General features: G+C 40.5%; 1 protein-coding gene across 9 annotated transcripts in view; it reads right to left on the bottom strand.

The window, feature by feature from the left end:
- Positions 1–19,389, bottom strand: part of PAPPA2 (pappalysin 2) — a 194,999-nt gene that overhangs the window by 51,332 nt on the left and 124,278 nt on the right. For 7 of the 9 annotated variants that reach the window (XM_075182183.1, XM_075182187.1, XM_075182189.1 and 4 more), the window contains 5 exons: positions 17,700–17,863; positions 11,261–11,554; positions 5,620–5,812; positions 4,433–4,554; positions 3,148–3,637 (listed from right to left, as the gene is read on the bottom strand). In XM_075182183.1, coding sequence (XP_075038284.1) covers positions 3,148–3,637; positions 4,433–4,554; positions 5,620–5,812; positions 11,261–11,554; positions 17,700–17,863 — 1,263 coding nt within the window. The remainder of the gene's footprint in view (positions 1–3,147; positions 3,638–4,432; positions 4,555–5,619; positions 5,813–11,260; positions 11,555–17,699; positions 17,864–19,389) is intronic. The other 2 variants (XM_075182186.1, XM_075182188.1) reach the window with 1 other exon arrangement.

Genomic DNA, 19,389 nt, shown 5'->3' with positions numbered 1-19,389 from the left:
ACAAAGCAGGTTAAGAATCTCAGTGGTGGATTTAAAGACACTGCCAATATTAAGGATATGTAAATATGCAGACATTTATTATGTAGAACATGAACGCACCTACTGGTGTGTGACAGAGGGTGAAACAGGTGCTACAGGACCATTATTTTGAAGCTGACACATAAGCATATGGATCTCATTAAAGGAAAAGTACAGATAAAACACAACTTATAGGTCACAATAAAAGACAAATGACATGTAAAATACAAGTTGTTGATGAAATGAAAAGAATTTCAGTATTGCCATGGCTCTCTAGGCTACTGAAACCCTAGTTTCTCAGGAAATATACCTTGTAGAAGTGGGTAACCTGCAGAACAGGAAGGTATGCACCTTTCTATTATTATATTAATTTAAATGGGTTTTAGACCACGTTGCCCACACGCAGTGGAGGCCATATATGAACCACACCTTGGTTTCACACCCGGACACAAAGATGGTCCTATCACTGCGCTTTGGTGTGCGGAAAGGTGGAAAAGTCTTCAGAGGTGCTCTGTGCAAACATGTAGACATTACATATAAGCCAACCTTCTTCCCCTTTATAACCACCCTTGTAAATTAAATTAATTTTCCTTTATTCCCTAATATAGTGCTCAGTTTAACCTAATTTATGACTTGAATTAAGCATAGCAGTCAGGGGAGATCAGGGCAGTCTTTATTTTATGTGGACATTTTGTGTCTATTTCCATGTCAAAATAAATATGGCAGATCAACATGAAGGGACCTACTTTAATTCTTAGGCTGGAGTGATCCAAGATGTCCCTGGACAAAATACTGAGGGCGCTAATGTATGGGATTAGTGAGCAGAGCTGAGAGCTAGGTCAATGTGTGAATCTGATTGGTGGGTTGCAGAGAGGCAGGAGTATGCCCGCATGTTTGTGTTTTTAGCTCTTCATTCAGTTATGATTTGTCTGTCAGGAGGCATGTGAGGGACGAGAGTATTTCTCCAGCTTCGTTGTAGTGTCAGGGACTTGTAAATAGAGCACAAATAGTATAAGCAGTTTGCTAGTCGCCTAGATGGTGATTTAAATCGATATGAAGGGAGTTTAACTAGGCAGCTGGGACAGAGCACCTACACCTTATGTCCAGCTTCTTAGCCCCATCACCTGACCATAATATTCACACTCTTGATAGACCTGGGGGTAAATGTAGCAAGCTGAGAGTTTTCCGGCGGGTTTGAAAAGTGGAGATGTTGCCTATAGCAACCAATCAGATTCTAACTGTCATTTTGTAGAATGTACTAAATAAATGATAGCTAGAATCTGATTGGTTTTTCAAACCCGCCGGAAAACTCTCAGCTTGATACATTTACCCCCAGGTGTAACAGAATTACTAGGAATATGATTCTATAACCAAAGTAACTGAAGGGAAACATGATGTGGCTTATTCTTGGGATAAAGAGCATGGGTGCTATAATCTAGCATGGTCATCGTTCTTCTCCTTTGGGCGTCTGTAACAGAGTGCCTTGTACTAATTGTTACTCCAGCTCTCCTTATAGAATGTAAAAGGAAATAATCACTAGTGAGTTGATCTTACAAGTAAATGACAGTCTTCTCACACTACAGACATTTTAGGCTGAGTAGTTACTTACAGTAACGCTTGATGCCAAAGGAGACCCAGTTACAGGCCTGAGCTATCCACACTGCCCTGCTATAGAATTTCCTATCTTGACAACTGGACTAATAAGACAAATTTGCTTTTCCGTTCAGCCTGCCCCTTTAGGTAAACTATTAATCCATTGAAACATCATGTCAGGGAGATTCCCTAAATTACTTTTTTTTCCATAGATTGGCACCCTGTGTCCCACTAGCTGTTGTGGAACTACAACTCCCAGCATGCCCACCCAGGGAAAGGGCATGCAGAGACAGACAAGCTGTGGTTTTACAGCTGTTAAAGAACCACAAATCCAGCCTGTCCTGCCAGCCAGAGCATTATGGGACTTGTAGTCCCACAACAAATGGAGACCCATATATTATTCAAGCCTACTGTAACTTCTATACCCCAAGGTCTATATTCAGTAAATGCCAAAAAATATGTTATAGAGCAGCATTTTACAAAGTACAGTCTCCAGTCTGCAGTTTAAGCTGCATTATTTAGGGAAAAATGTAATTACTACTTGAAAGTGAAATTAATCACAAATTTATTCTAAAAAATATACCACCCACACTCAGTATGGTTCATTAGTTTCAAGGATAATGACTTATTATCTTCATCACAGATCCCCACCCACTGTGTCCTACACTATTCCTCACATACAGACACATTAGTCATTTCCATCAGCCTAATAATGAGCTGGCATTTATCTCAGTTATATGATCTACTTTTCTCACGATCTCTGATGAGCCAACCATCAGACACTGTCATAATACATTTCAGGTGTGTTTAACTGTGGCCAGATACCAATTGTATTCATTGTTCAACAATGGTCACACACAGACATGCAGGAGATGAAGTGTATGGATCTAGAACAGGGATGGGAAACCTTATACACTCCAGGGGCTGCAGGGTTCAGCCCGCTAACCTTCAAGGGGGCCTCCCATGACCTCTTAATCTCAATAATAATTAAAACAATACATTTAATCAAAGAAAGAGACACCTATTTGTAATAACATATCAGTAAGCATAATAAACAAGTGTTACCAGCTATAACAAACACATTGCACAATAAAGCAAGAAGGAGCTGGGGCCGCAGGTGAAGGCTCGGAGGTCCGCCTGTAGCCCATCAACCATCTAGATAAACCTGTAGCCAATTACAGCATTAGAATGTTGACAGCAACACAGATTATCTCGATTCAGAGCCTTGCATGCCATGTGTAGGCAAGTTGGAAGTGGGAGGGTCTAGATCACTATTTCCCAACTCCAGTCCTCAGGGACCCCTAACAGTGCAGGTTTTCCAGGTCACATGTGAAATAATTATACCACCTGTGGATCTTTCAAAATGTGTCAGTTAGTAATGAATGCACCTGTGCTCCAGCAAAGAGATATGGAAAACATGCACTGTTAGGGGTCCATGAGGACTGTAGTTGGGAATGACTGGTCTAGATGAACATGTAGCCATTCAACAACATGACACAGCAGCAAGGTCTACATTAAGTCACTGGTTCTACTCACATGTCTGTGAAGAAGCGATGCGTCTGGGTCTTTGCAAGATGATCTCTCAGGAAAGGGGGATTCCTGAGGACCCTGTACTTTACGGGTCTGCAAGATGAGCAAATAGGGTCATGAGGCATAGACACCAGGAGAGCTGCATCGATCTCCATGCGGGCATCAAACGTATAAATACGGACTCTTGAAACATTCTTGGCAGTGGTTAGCTTGATGGTCAGCGGAGTATCACAGAAGGCTTCCATACTGCCCAGGTGCAAGGACTCATTATGTTCTGTTACTAACTCAATGTCTGACACTGAGCTGGATAGATTGGGAGAAAGGTAAGTTATCCATATGGTCAGGGACTGCGGTTGAACAGGTATTAAGAAATGGAGCTCCAGCATACAGCCTTGAGGCTGAGTACAGGGTACAGACATATTAGTGCTGAACAGGTGAAGCTCGGGGCTCCAGGCTTGTACGCTTGGTTGGCAAGACTGGTCCACATCTGGAGGACCTAGATCAAGAAACACAGGACGTGTGAACATAATTTCCTGTGTGTGTACCACTGACGTTCATATACAGTAAGCACACTGCTGACACACTACATAGATGCATTTATCAAAACAATTTCTAAATTACTTAGGTATCCGAAATTTATTCTATTTACTTCTGCATTAGAAAGGAGCATTGGCAATAAATTGGAACAGAGATAATGCCCAGTGGTTTTTATACATTACTTCACTAAACCAATAAAGGACTAGATACATGTTGTTTCTCAGTCTTGGAAGTATATCCCAGATGCCTTCAGAATGCAAAATAGGACAGAGTTTAATTAAATTGTTGGTGTTAAAGTCAATGAGCCTGAGTCATTAAGGAGAGCAAAGCTAAAAAGAAAGTGAGTAAGTATGCTCCTGGACAAACCATGTTACAATGCAAGGGGTGTAAATTAATATTCTGTTTTGCACATAAGTTAAATACTGACTGTTTTTTCATGTAGCACACAAATATCAACTTTAAATTTCAGTGTACAAATAAGCTATCAAGTATTTGTGTGCTACATGAAACAACAGTCAGTACTTAAATTATGTGCAAAACAGAATACTAATTTGCACCCCTTGCATTGTAACATGGTTTTGTCCAGGAGACTAAAAAAAGAAGTTTCTTAAGTTAAGATCCTTAATGAATCAGGCCCAAGATCTTTCCATACAGTACATCAAAGTCTCCATGAAACGATCTTCACCCAGAACAACAGTGACTACAAATTGTTTTCAGCACTTATTTGGCATAGTAATGCTCGTCAGATGCCTACCCACTGCCTCCTCAGGGGTCCAGTATCCAGAGTTATCACACACACGAAGGGAGGAAGCCTGGTGAGCGTATTGTAGAAAGGCTCTATCAGCTGTACAGGACCCGCACTCAGATCCTGACTCTCTGTAGGGGATAACGGCAAATGAGGTTAAGTGGGCAAAAGATAAGATACAAACATAACATAGAAACATAGAACATCGTACCAAAGAATATAAGTTGCAATTTATAAAAATGTATTGTTAAAGTTAAAGATACCTTTGGTGTTAACTCACATTCTGGGTGCCTTAACAACAGCACAAAAGCTACCTTTGGTGCATCAAACCATCACCTAAACCTGGGGCTCCACTGTCGTTCTAGCCTCTGACAAAAATGTACCTTTGCAGTACATTTCTATTTTCACAAATGCACCTATTTATTCATAATGTGCATATATAATAATAATAATAATAATAATAATAATATGAAGAATAATGATAATATTATATAGGTGCATTCACCCAGATTGTAAAAAATCGCCATCCAATTAGAAGTGCAGGACAACTGTGATTATCAACAGACCCAGAATACTCGTAAAAATCAAGGGTCTGATTCATTAAGGATCTTAACTTAAGAAACTTCTTATTTCAGTCTCCTGGACAAAACCATGTTACAATGCAAGGGGTGCAAATTAGTATTCTGTTTTGCACATAAGTTAAATACTGACTGTTTTTTTTTATGTAGCACACAAATAATTGATAGCTTATTTGTACACTGAAATTTAAAGTTGATATTTGTGTGCTACATGAAAAAACAGTCAGTTATGCTCTAAGTTCTTTCCTGGGCATAACAGACTCTAAAGGCAACAGAAAACCAATGGACACAGCTGTAAACGCAACCTTAACACACCTTGAATATCATTTAAATATCTTTTTGTGCAAAAAGAAATCTCATTTTTGATTGTACTGTAGCTGGAATTTGCAATGCATTCATGTGCGCAACCGGCATTTGGCTAAGAACATCAGAATACACCCAGATCCTCCCATCGGTAGATCTAACTATCTTGATGTGCAAATCCATGCATCTGCCGTACATATGAACACGTTTCTGCAAGAATTGGCCCATAATGGCAAAATGATCAGATAACTCTTGTTGAATGTGTAGTCAACTGCTATAAGTGCCATCTGTGCTCAGATTTTCCATGCACATTACCTTTCATACAGTTCTCCACTGATAGGAGGCAGCCAGTGAATGGTGAGATAATCTGGAGTCTGTTTAATTACTATGGGTGCCAAAGGAACAGGTGAAGGTTTCCGAGACCTAGTCCAACCTTGATATTTGAGATCAAGGTAACAATGCATCCGGGAGACTTGATTTGGTGTGAAGCTGTTGGCACAGTCATCATCTGACATGGAACATGAAAATGAGGGAAACAGGGTCAGTTTCAGATTCAAGTTCTGGAATTTATGTATTAATACAAATACAGTAGTTAAATATCCATTAATTAAAAAGTAGCACTATTTGAAAATAGTACTTTTCCCTAAATAAGGAACATGGATTGGGAACATTAAAGTGTATCTCGTAGCCTACTCACAGTGCAGGCAGCCCTATTGTAGGGACAGAATACGGCATTTCAGTGAGGACTGGTGACATCACAGGGATGTCACTAGCACTTCCTCAGAGGCTCAGTCCACACAATGGCTGCCTTCGCTATGTGTAGACAAGAGCTCCAGTTTAACATGTATTGTATATCAATATAAATCATACTTGCCAACCTTTAAAAAGTGAATTCCGGGAGATCCCGGGCAGGGGGCATAATTGGAGGCCATGAGGGGATGGGGCGCTGTGAATCGCGTCATTTTGGCCCCACCCCGCGACAAAATGCCGTTTATGACGTGGGGGCAGGGCCAAAATGACGCAATTCACTAGTAATCGCGTCATTTCGGGGAGTAAGTCCCAGTATGCGGGATGCTTGCCTCCTCTCCCGGGAGTCCGGGAGACTTACCCAAATTTCGGGAGTCTCCCGGACATTCCAGGAGAGTTGGCAAGTATGATATAAATGTGCTCTATTTGTTTCTGTTCCAGTTTCCATTTGTTACACCCAGATAGTGTAGTCTGCTTCATGAAAGAAAAACATCATAATTGTAAAGTAAACAAGCATCTAACCAGTTATCTTAATTCCCTGTTCCAATAGTCAAGTATTTAGTTGTGATAAAATAAGGCTTCTGTCTACCCAGGGCGTATTTAGTGGTGATGCTGCCTTACAACTAAAGAGTAAATATGTCCTAAGGGCTTCATTTACAGTTTGACACATTTTGAAGGGGGGTTCAATTGTCAGCGTACGGTCTTTTCTTCCGGTATTACGATAAAAAGCAGAGTGGATTTTTGATTGCACCTCTATGGGATATGAGCAAAATTCAGCGCTACTTCTGTAAAAAAAAATCTGCGTGAGGTGTCTCGTGGCCGTTCCAGAGGCACCTTGCACAGGTTTTTAATTATTTGAATCTACCCCAGAATGTATGCATCAGGCTTCTGTGCACTTGTGTGTGTATGTTAGATTACCCTATTTGTACACAATATAATAATGTAATGAAATGTATACACATGAGTGTTTATACACAATAGTGCCTGGACAGTGTTATAAATTAATGTGAAAGTCATATTCTCCTTATAAAATATACTTAAATACAAACACCCTAACATCCAGTTGATTACTGCTTTAAAATGAAATGTGAATCTTCTTTCCTTCAGTAGTCCAAATGGACATGACAAATAAGTAATCCAAATAGACAATTGTGTCTTGATATAATATAGCTAATGAGCTGAGTGCAAGCAGCCTCTGAAGCGACTGTAGTGCTGCTGTTGTTGGCCGTGTTCGTCATCATCATCTCATATCTTTACATCATACATGCCAACTCTCCCGGAATGTCCGGGAGACTCCTGAATTCTGTATAGGTCCCCGGACTCCCGGGAGAGCTGGCAATTCTCATCATTTTGAGCCTCCATGATGCGATTCTCCAGGAATCACTTCATTTTAGCCCACCCCCGTGGTAAAATGACGGGTTTACGTCATTACATCACGGGGTGGAGCCAATATGACACGATTCGTCGAGCCCTGTCAACCATGCTTTACATTTGCCCTCCTGTGCCCACAAGAAATACACTGAGGTGTACCTGGGGATGTGTCCGCTATGTTTCACCTCCAGGGGGCGTGCTATGCTTACGCGAATGCACCCTTACTGTACTCAACGTATGCTTGCCCACTCCCGTTCTGTCTCTCCAGGTGTAAGGGTCCACAAATCTAAGATACACACACATCTAGGTACTGACACATGCACAGTACGGATATGCACACATTCATGCCACAAAAACTCTAAATAAGGCCCCTAAAATAGTATTTGTGCACTATGCCCCTCTATCCAACACCCCCTCCTCCACTATGTATGCTGAGATAAACCAAGTAGCAAAAAAAAAAAAATTGAAAAGAAAAAAAGTAAATAAAATCATCATAAAGCCAAATCAAGTATTATCTAAATAAAGCAGCAAAGGAAATAGCTCCATGAGGTAATGAAAACCACCACTGCCTGTTGTGTATCATTAATTGGAATCTATAAAGAAAACATTTTTATTGTGTAATGTGTCTTTGAATCTATGGAAGTCTCATATAGTTCAGCGTTAATAGTCTATAAAGGTGTCAGTTTTACTCTTTTTAAACACTGTATTCATTTTAGTTGTATGGATCCATTTTTAAAGGGAAATCAACATGAAACTTTGTTCAGTTTTGAACTCTGTTAAATATAATCTTCTTTTTTTAAAAAAATTGGCATTAAATTGGGTCTGTCACATACACAGAGTGAATGTATCTACTTTGTTGGCTAAATCAGCACGAAGCCATACATTTACTAGGAATCCCTGAGGAATTGTCTGACTTATATTCAAGAAGTACTGACCCCAGGGGGGGGTTTCCGGGTCTCCAGAAACCCCCCCCCTCCGCTAAAAAAGTGCCCTACATAGCGGCACTTTACTATACAGCAGCCGCGGCGCTGTCAAAGAAGCGTCCGCGGCGGTGCTCTATTGTATACAGCACCACCGTGGACGCTTCCTTGACAGCGCCGCGGCTGCTGTATAGTACAGTGCTGCCGAAACGGAGCTGCTGCGCATGCGCGGCAGCTCTCTTGCAGGTTTGTTTTTTTTGGGGTGGAGGGTAAACCCCCCCTTAAAAATTCTCTGTCCGCCCCTGGACCAATAAGGGTATATTTATCAAACAGTAATCCTCTGTCAATCCCCGAAAACGTCATTTTTCTGGGATTAACCGCAAAATTGACATTTATGATCAATGCATCGCAGCAGATATCATAGATATCTGCTGCTTTGCATCTGTCTTAGTTTTACTAAGCAATCCCCATAAAAGTGTAGGGGGACTGCTCAGTAATGCTATTCATCAATAGCTGAAGCTGCCGTACATTTTCGTAATAGGAAACTTTCAGTGCTGTCAGCTCTGCTCCAAAGAACAGAGCTGGACAGCGCATGTGTGGAGGGATCATGTGATCCCTACCTGTCACATGATAATAGTTTGTCATACAGGGCTGTCTGTGTGCATGCCCAATACTGTCAGTCGGCGCATGTGCATTAGATGTTCATGGAAGATGCTGTCATCGCAAGTTTCTTCGCAGTGAGCAGGCAGTGGAAAGGTAAGTGTTAAACTTCATAGGGATAGCAGTTTACCGTGACTGCTGTCCCTGCTGGAGTTTTTTGATAAATATGAAAGATAGTTCAATCCTTATCAATGCGTTGAAGATTGAAAACTATCTTTCATATTATGCGATGCTACATAAATATGCCCCTTAGTGACTGGATAGACTGCATTCTCATGAACATGCGTTCAACCCAATTAATGGCCGCCTCCACTGTGTGTGACACTTTTTTCAGGTTAAGAGAAATACCTTTTTCCTATATTATACTATTCTAGGCTCTGCTTTTATTCTGAATTCCTATATTGTGTTTGGCTGCAGGATTCTTCATTCTTTGGTCTCGGGTCTCTAGAGATATATCAGTGATTGTAAGGCTTCTAAAGCACCTTCAGAAATAAATCAACAAAGTCCAAACTAGCAGTGAAATACTTCAGGAGTTCAGAGAAAAAAAATCAGTACTTAGGAGTAAGATATTGAAAAAGTTATTTTTCATCCCCTTTTAATAAAAAATAGATGATCTATTGAAATTGTAATTGTCAACAAAGTTTTAACTTAAAAGTTTCAGAACAGTTTCCCTGGAGCCTAGTTATTTATCAAAGAACAACAGTTAGTTATTATTTGGCAACATCTCTTGCATAAATGTTTTTAATTCATACCATAATTATTTATTTTTAATTATTTTTATGCTGTTTTGTCTTGAGGTTGAAAAATAATATTTACATTCATCAGGTTCTCTACAACACTAAGGGGGTTATTTAATTCTCCTTTTTGTGTGTGTGGGGGGGGGGGGATATTTCTGCATAGAGGAAAAAGTTTTCTCAGTTTCCCTATTCATTAGGGGGACTTTTTTCCCTTGGGAGAAAAATATTTAGTTCATTGCAAGCATTTCTCTAATGTGGAGGTAAATTGCTCTCATCTGCATCTGCTCCCCACACTAAGGGCGGCAAATAAATTCAGAACAGAGGGATTGAAACTGGCAATAATATAAAAAAGGGTGTATTTAATTTGTATAGATTAATTCTGTAGTGGGGGATTTAGCGGCTTATAACTAAGGTGCTGAAGTTCCGGGGGTATATTTACTAAACTGCGGGCTTGAAAAAGTGGAGATGTTGCCTATAGCAACCAATCAGATTCTAGCTGTCATTTATTTACTGCATTCTACAAAATGATAGCGAAAATCTGATTGGTTGCTATAGGCAACATCTACACTTTTTCAAACCCCCAGTTTAGTAAATATACTCCCCAAGCGGTTTTTATTAGCCTCGCTCAATGTCCACTTAAGGGGGAAATTTGAAGCAGGAAGTGACAGGGCTAAAATCACAGCCACCAATGAAAGAATGAATTGCATAGTGGGATGACACCAATAGGGCATCACAGCTTAGACGCAAAGCCGTAACCTAAAACTTTAGCGCCTGGGGCAAGAAAGAAAAACACCGCCCCCCCTTGCCCTCAGTTTTATCCAAATGAACCTAAAATATTTCTAAACTGCGCCCCCGTTCAGCGTTGCACCCTGGGCGGTGGCCCCTATCGCACGGCCCTAGTTATGGCCCTGCTTAGACAGGAGCCAATCTGCCAGAAAAATCACTACATGGCAACTAAAGAAAAATGTATTGTGTGAATTCCCTTTGGTATTTCACAAATATAGGTCAGGCCTCGTGAATAATAGTCAGGCCTCAGCCAATTGAAAAGGCTGCATACTGGTTCACCCACAAAATGGATGATTCTACTATGCCTAGGTGGCAGGTCTGCTTTAATAACCATATTAATTGGTGAATCATCTATCAGTCGTGTGGTGTTCTGTCTTACTTTTAAGCAATTGATAGGAAAATACTGGGAATTAAACAGTAACCCCTGTAATGTACCTGGATCTCCTGTGGGGAACCACATCCAGACTGCTATCATTGATATTATGAGTAGGTACATTACAATACACAAGAATACTCAATCTATATATATGGGTATGACAGAGAGATAGGTTCATTGAAATGAATGGTGTAAATACAAATAGCAATGCCACAGCTGATGTATCACTATATCTCAATTAAAATTGATATATATATTTCTAAAACTGTACAAATATCAGAAAAATAATCATAGAGCTTTTTATAGGCAAATCTTTACATGTCGGTAAAAGATAATAGCATCACTGAGTAAAATCTCACCTGTGTAGCTCATATAGTTGTTATAAGGAGTTCCAGTGTAAAACATTGGCCCACAGGTGTCATTCGTTGGATCTGGATCTCTGCAAAACTTATTTTTTGGTGTAGGTGCAGTGTCAGCACACAGGTCCCCCGTCTCCATAGAAGGTACAATTTCACTGCAAGGGTCATCACAAGACTCCCTCTCGCTTACACCTTTAAAAACATGGTACAGTCCCAGGGCATGACCCACCTCGTGAATCATCGTGTTGGTATGGCCCGACATTCCATAATAAGATGGGTTCAAGACTAATCCCCCTGTAGGGAAAAATAAGCTGTTTATAATAGTTGGTTCTCTGATCTTGGTCTGCTTTTCCTTTACTAATAATTTTACATATTACATAAAATATATTTTCAAAAGGAGGTATGCAGTGAAAGTTCCTGATTATGTACTGTCAAATAGACAGATCAGGCTGTAACAATAGGTGGTTCTTTGTCACAGATAAAACATAAGTGAAATTACCTTATATGTGGATACACAGATTAAATTTACATTGGCAGGTCTTACATTGAGGCAACATAGACAACATTATTTACTGCCTTAGTCAGTAGTAATTGGACATGTGGGTGGATCTGCAGCTGCCATTGTGAGCTCATACGATGGGCACAGAAGCTCTTCGATGCATACCACTCAGTGATACTCAGTGAGCACCAGTGGTCATTACTACAATGTTCCTATTGATATAAATGGGTATTAGATGTGGCATTCTGTGCCATGCGCGATGTAGTGCACCGCAGAAAGTGCAAAGAAGTCCACTCCACATGCAGCACCAAGCTGCATAGATTAATAGCCGCACCTTTTTTTGCGGTGGTAGTCAGCATATCGATGCTGACTACACCGACAAGACTCACCCCGACGTGACTATTCTGAAGGAGCTGGTTCCCGACCTTGAGTGATGACGGCTTTTCTTCACCCCGACAGTAGCCAATGACGATGAAGACAGTGAAGAGGAGTCGTCATCGCTCAGGGTCCGGAACCAGCTCCTTTGGGATAGTCACGTCAGGGTAAGTCTTGACGCTCTTCTCGGCATCGATATGCCGTACCACACCCTTTTTTTTTAAATTGACTTAATTTAGTTGTACCAGTAATAGTTAAAGGACAACCAGTGTATTAAATTGATTTTTTTTTTGCCTAGCACTGTATTCTTACTGGGGCTAAATTTCCAAAGACCGGTGTATATATTTTAGGTCCTATTCAGATGGGCGTACTCAGAGAATGTGATCATGTCATATTCCAAACGGAGGCGTCACAAGCAAACAGTTCTGACTAAAGAGTAATGTAATGCACATTTTTCCAACATTTTAATATAACCATCAGTCTCTAGTTCTGCTCATTTAAACAGCAACCGCATGTTTGGGTCACTGGGAACCTAAAACATTGAATGGGTGACATAATGTCTTTAATAGCCCTGACTGGAAGAGCTCCTGTTCCTCCAGTCAGTGTTGTATTGGCAGTGTGGCGCTTGGCTATGATGTCACAACCAAGCGCCACACTCCCAGTCCAAGCAGGACAGGATGCCATCACCACCTGCTAAAGAAACCAGCGTAGTTGGGGGGTGGAATGAAAGAGGTGTTATCACCTTCAATAAGAGGAGGACACCACCTAGGGCACCTCCAGAGCGCTGGGGGTAATTTTTCTTTTTAAAATGGCAATATTCCTGCCTGCAGACATGTTAGAGGTAACTGAAGTTTTTTGGTAAGTGTGATGAGGTTCAGTAAACTTATTTTACTTTTTCTTTATACCTGGATACATATCTGGATATACAAGGAAGTGCAACAGAACATTCAAATGTTAACAGTGGCACAGAGTGTTTCAGTTCAACATCTATGTGTCGGTAAGTGTGAAGTAGGAGGGGCTATGCCAACATGTGGCCAAACTGAGCGACTAAACGTTAAAAGCAACTCAGAGAAGTGACGTGAGGCTCCTGTCAAACTGGTGGGGGAAGACTGTGGTGTCAAATACACCACTATATAACCTTCAGTCCAGACATCCATCTTGTTATATCATGTAATGGGTGTACTAGTCACACTGTCCTCCGTACTCCATCTATTTTTTTATTATTTCTGAAATAAATGTTCCCAAAACTTTAAAGGATACAGAAAGTTCAACTTTTTTCACACTAGAAATACAACTGCGAAGGAGAGTCCGTGTACATCCAACCAATAAAGTTTGGCCTAGACAGCAGCAAAAATTTTTATAAATTAAATTATTAATTATTATAATTAATTATTAAAATTACTTTCCCACAAGTACTCTACCCTTAACATAAAATACTTCTTTGCTAAATATAAAGCTATGTTATATGATTTAACAACTCCTATTTTGTAACGTTGCACGGAGCCAAATGTTTTCTACTCCTGGGGGTAAATGTATCAAGCTGAGAGTTTTTCGGCGGGTTTGAAAAACCAATCAGATCCTAGCTATCATTTATTTAGTACATTCTACAAAATGATAGCTAGAATCTGATTGGTTGCTATAGGCAACATCTCCACTTTTCAAACCTGCCGGAAAACTCTCAGCTTGATACATTTACCCCCTGAAATGATTTCTGCAATATGGACAGGATCTATCTGGTATGATGGTAAATAAGGTCAGAATAGGACCGTTATGGTTCTCTTCCAACCAGGGGCGGACTTAGAATTATTTTTTTGGGGGGAAGGGTGATTTGACCACCACCCATTTTGTGCTAAGAGGAGCAGTGGGCATCCAGTGGCAGCTCACGATACTCATGTTCCCAGTGGCTGACAGACAGGCACAGTATGCTGCTCTGCCGCGCTGACTGTGTTAAAACACAATCAGAGCTGCCGGACAGGATTCTCTGCCTGCTGACAGGAAGATGAGTAGAGTGAGCTGCCGCTGGATGCTAGGGGGGGAGGTGGGGGCGATTGCCTCAAACAACCCCCTCACCCCCTGGATCCGCCACATTAACAGTTCCCATTGATGTTAATCTGGCTACCCACGCATACATCTCAGCATATGGGATCCAGCATTGAAACAGGGGGCGTGGCCACAGCTTGATGGGGGCGTGGTCACATTACAGTGAGACGTGGCCATCCTCCACCCGGGGGGGCCTGTATAATGTTTTCCAAGTGTTAGACCAACCAGTACTGTCATCCCCTTCCCTCCAAACACCCTCAAACGCCCTGCCCACCACCATGCAGAGTAGCACTGAACAGACAATAGCCCCCAAATTTCCCACCCAAGGGACAAAGCTGTCCCGATCTGGAATGGCGGTAGCAGCCTCAAAAACAGGACTCCCCAACCTAAATCGGGATGATTGGTATGACCCATTTGTGTAACAAAATTGGGCATAAACCTAGTCAGTCAACTCTTGGACAAAGCAGCAGGATGTGTGGTCAGCTTAAATATTTGTTTTCATGACCAAAAACATTACTGACCTAAAACTGTTGTACACTTTAAAACAAACCTAGCCTAATAAAATCACAAAGAAATGATGATGGCCTTTTAATATAAAGAATAAAAGAACTATATATGAACAATGAACAGCGAAGGTTTGAAAGAATTAGACTTAATCTGTAAGGAAACAAGACTACCAGCATCCTTGGAAATACACTCAGAAACTGCAATGCGCGACAGAAATAACCAATGTTCTAATAAAAATAGATAGGGACACTACTTATGACATTGAAGTTTCATGTGCTTAAACCTGAAGCATCCTGATGGTCATTTAGTGCAATACAAAGCGACTTTTAACCACAATGAAATGCTTAATGTCTCGAGCATCCATCCCTCTTGATGTAATTAAATTGGCTCTGCATTGTCCACTGATCTGGTCTTATTCCAGTAACTTCCCTTCCAGCTGTAATTACAGAAGAGCCAGTGTGTTTTTTGTTTTTTTTAGAAGTGTGAAATTAAATAGCGTGTCTATAATTTAAATAAGGACATTTTCAGAAGAAGACTGAATAATACAGAAAAATAAATCACTAAGCACTTAGAAAACCATTACTTATTAAAGGATGAAATTTACCCAATACATAAAGAAACAATTGAGCTAATTTGCGAAGACAAAAAGTCTATGGCACGGCGCCAAACCCCCTTTAGGGACGTCCTGGATTCTGCACTGGTGCACCAACATGTCCATCAATGCATGGACGCGCAAAGCTGGTGGCATTTGTGGACGAGGAGGAATTTGGGAGGAACGGGGTGAAGTGAGGGTGCTGCTTGTTAGTTACAGAGTAGGTGCACTAGTTTTCGGAGCAGTGCAAAAGCTATATTTTAATTTGGGGAGCGAGATTCTTAACCTAAAATAAAGGTGTGGGTGTGCTTTTACGGTTTCTTACATTGCAAAAGGGCCTGCAGCCATTTTTACTCTGCAAAAGCACATGAAGGGTCTGATTCATGTTCGAACATACGTGCTCAGAAACGAATCTTCCGACAATGAACGCGATTGGATGTAATTCATGTCTGAACGCAAATGACACTTAAGACTGCCTACAACTTGGAAGGCGGAACAGGTCAGGGAAGGGGCGGGCTCACTAGGTCATGTGCAGTGTCAAGCGCAGTCTGACGCAGATGAGGACTATTCAACCCCTGGGTTTCTTGTAAGGATGCTTTGTTACAGGCCAGGTGTAATTTGAGACTGATAGTGATAATTAACCCGACATAGCCTTTGTAAGCGTTCCACTAGCTAGCACATAAAATGTGCATGCAAGTACGATAAAACGCATTGTAGACAGAGTATGCATTTTAATTTATGTAACATAATTTATGAGGTTGAAAAAAGACATCAGTCCATCAAGTTCAACCTATTTTGGATCTCCTGCGATCCTGCACTTATATTTGAAATTGATCCAGAGTAAGCAACCGCCAATCTGTTTCAATTGTGAAAATCCCCCCAGACCCAATATTGCAGTCCTATTTTTACCCTATATCCACTACTATCCTTCATTTTAATTAACGGTCGTATCCCTTTTCCGCTAAATATTTGTCTAACCCTTTCTTAAACATATCTATTGAATCTGCCATCACAACCTTCCCTGGCAGTGAATTCCATATCTTGACTGCCCTTACTGTAAAGAACCCCTTCCTTTGCTGGTTGTGAAATTTCCTCTCCTTAGGGGGTGACCGCGTGTCCTGTGTATAGTCCTTGGGGTAAAAAGTTCCCATGAAAATTCTCTGTATTGACCCTTAATGTATTTGTACATAGTAATCATATCTCCCCTTAGATGCCTCTTTTCTAAAGTAAACATGCCTAAACCGGCTAACCTTTCCTCATAACTTAATGACTCCATACCCTTTATCAATTTTGTCACCCTTCTCTAAAACCTTTCTAGTTCCAAATTACCTTTTTTATAGAGTGCTACTTAATGTTAAATAATATATATATCATTTTTTTTCTTAAATCCCTATTTTTATTAATAATTATACTGTTCAGAATTGTTCATTTATTTAATAATATAATCTTTTTACTTATGTGTCTGATGCGATCTTATATTGCACATACACTTGTGCATGTACTGCAGTCTGTTCTGTCTATGTACAGCAAGTACTGTTTAGGCAGAGCGTACTTTGAATTCAATACAGCACGCTCTTTTTAAAAAATGCAACTTACATGCAAGCCTCGCTCGGACTTGAATCAGGCCCGAAGATTGGAACAGCTCTGAGCTGGGGGAGATCAGGGGCTAGATTTACTAAGCTGCGGGTTTGAAAAAGTGGGGATGTTGCCTATAGCAACCAATCAGATTCTAGCTGTCATTTTGTAGAAAGTACTAAATAAATGAAAGCTAGAATCTGATTGGTTGCTATAGGCAACATCCCCACTTTTTCAAACCCACAGCTTAGTAAATCTAGCCCCAGGTCTCATTTATATTTTTAAAGGGATGAGCAGTTGACGCACTTTTCCCAGATGTATAAACTATAAACTCCTCTGTAGAGTTTTACACTTTTCTGCAAACCTAGACGCACTTCTAGCTTGCGGAGTCATCTCCAGAGAGCGGAGAGTAGGCTGGTACAGTGAAGCACGCTGGAAGTACCATCTAGATGCAACAGTGCAAAACCAGATATATTTGAGGTGCGCATCCAGTGTGCTTTGAAAATGGATCCACAGTTTTGGACCGAAAAAATGTTTTCTGTTACTTCTCCATTTCTACTTAAAAAAAAAAAAGGGACACACAATTGTACAAACCAATTTCTGCATTATTCATATGTCTGGCATATATAAGGGCACCAACTGTAGCAACTAATGATGTGACAGTATCAGATTAGCATGTTAACCTCCCTACAGCATAATTGATTGGTGTTACAAGTAAATGAACAAAAAGAGACCGCCAATTTGGAAATGCAAATGAGCAGGAGGGCCGTAGGTGTGCATTTTCAGAGCCGGATCTTGCCTCAAGGCCATATGTTGTCCACCACTCATCTAAAATATTGCCATAAACTCACCTTGAAAACTGAGGGCATCTTTGTCCCATGGCCAGGTGGCTGATCCGGCTAGCTCCTCCCCTGCAGAACCAGCAAAGAAAATGTTCAGGAACAAGGTGTTGTTCAGCTGCAAGGCGTCCCTCAGTTCCTTTACACTCATGTACGCCCTATTAGGGTGTAAAAAACTGAATGATTATAATACATAATAAGACATCTATGTAGAACAATTTTTATTTATTTATTTAGACAGATATAAATACACATATACACACACACCAAATATTTGCCCAATAAATGTGTCCGGTTTGGAGATATTATTGTGGTACCTTTTGTGGGCACTCCTGAGAACACATGTAGGCTTTTTGAAAAGATACAAAACAATAGATGTAATGCTTTGTATCTTTTAAAAACGCAGTCCTGGTGGGGGAATTGCAGCCTGCAGTGATATCACAGCACTGTGTGCCATGAATGTGGTAGAAAACTACATGTACAATCATGCATTGCATTATCGGTCTACCCACTGTCACATCATTACCACGCTGCCTGCACCATGGATGAGACAGCTAGCATTAGACTAATGTTTGCAAGGAGCTAACAGCTGAAGCAAAGGTAGTTTGAAGTGAGTCCTAAGAATACATGGTAATATCTATTACCCAGAAAAACCAAGCTAAACAATAAAAGTAGGAGGACAATCATTACTGTATCTTCTAAACCGGGATGGGCAACAGGCAGCCTGTCGAGCATTCACCCGTGGGTCCAAGATTCTTCCTGCTTCATTCTGAGATTTGTTTGTTACAACTTGTAACACCTGTGTAAAATGTTTGCTGATATGTTATTACAGATAGATGTCAGTTTCTTTGATTAAACGTATTACTTTAACTTCATAGAGCTTATGGGTAATGTGTGGGCCTTTTGAAGTGTATCAGGTTGCCTACCAGTGTTCTAAAATAAAGCTCACAGGAACTATGTTGTATTGGCATCTATGTACGTTTGAGTCTAAACGATTTAACATAATTAACTTGTTTGAAAGTTACATTGTTGCTCAGAGATTGAGTATCTGGAAAACAGTCTATTAGAGTGTGGGAGAGCTTTCCAGGGAAGAAGAGCTACCATAGTGGATAGGGACAGGTAACAAGTGTTCTTGGAACAACAGACTTGATATATTAAGATGAGGTTGTATATGTGGGATGGGGTAAAATTGCGGATGGCTTTGTAAGTTTAAGTGAGGATAATACCTTCATAGTCATAGGGATATAAGTAGCCAGTGAAAGGATTAGCAGAGGGGTCACCTGAGATTGTGCGGTTAGTGAGGTGAACTAGCCTGCATTCACAATTGATTGCAGAGGCAGTATGGATGGGAAAGCCAGTGTGCAAGGATATAACTACCCTTTGCGCAGTGGGTACAGCCAGGGCCGGACACCATGCCTAGCTGCACCCTGTGCGACAATTTGTGGTGCCTCGTCCCAACTAAGTTTAAAGATTATAGTTTTGTTATTAACTGTGAAAAAAATTAACTAAAAAATGAATATCAAAAAAGAGAAACAAATAAATACCTGGGTCTCTGAAGGATGTAATTGAAATAATACAATGTCACTTTTAATAACAGTATATATATATATATATATATATATATACATATATATATATATATATATATACAGAGAGAGAGAGAGTAGATACAACACAAGGAAAGGGCACACAATGGTGTGAT

Source organism: Mixophyes fleayi, chromosome 8 (assembly GCF_038048845.1).
Source record: "Mixophyes fleayi isolate aMixFle1 chromosome 8, aMixFle1.hap1, whole genome shotgun sequence".
NCBI lineage: Eukaryota > Metazoa > Chordata > Amphibia > Anura > Limnodynastidae > Mixophyes > Mixophyes fleayi.
This window is presented reverse-complemented; position numbering and strand designations above follow the sequence as displayed.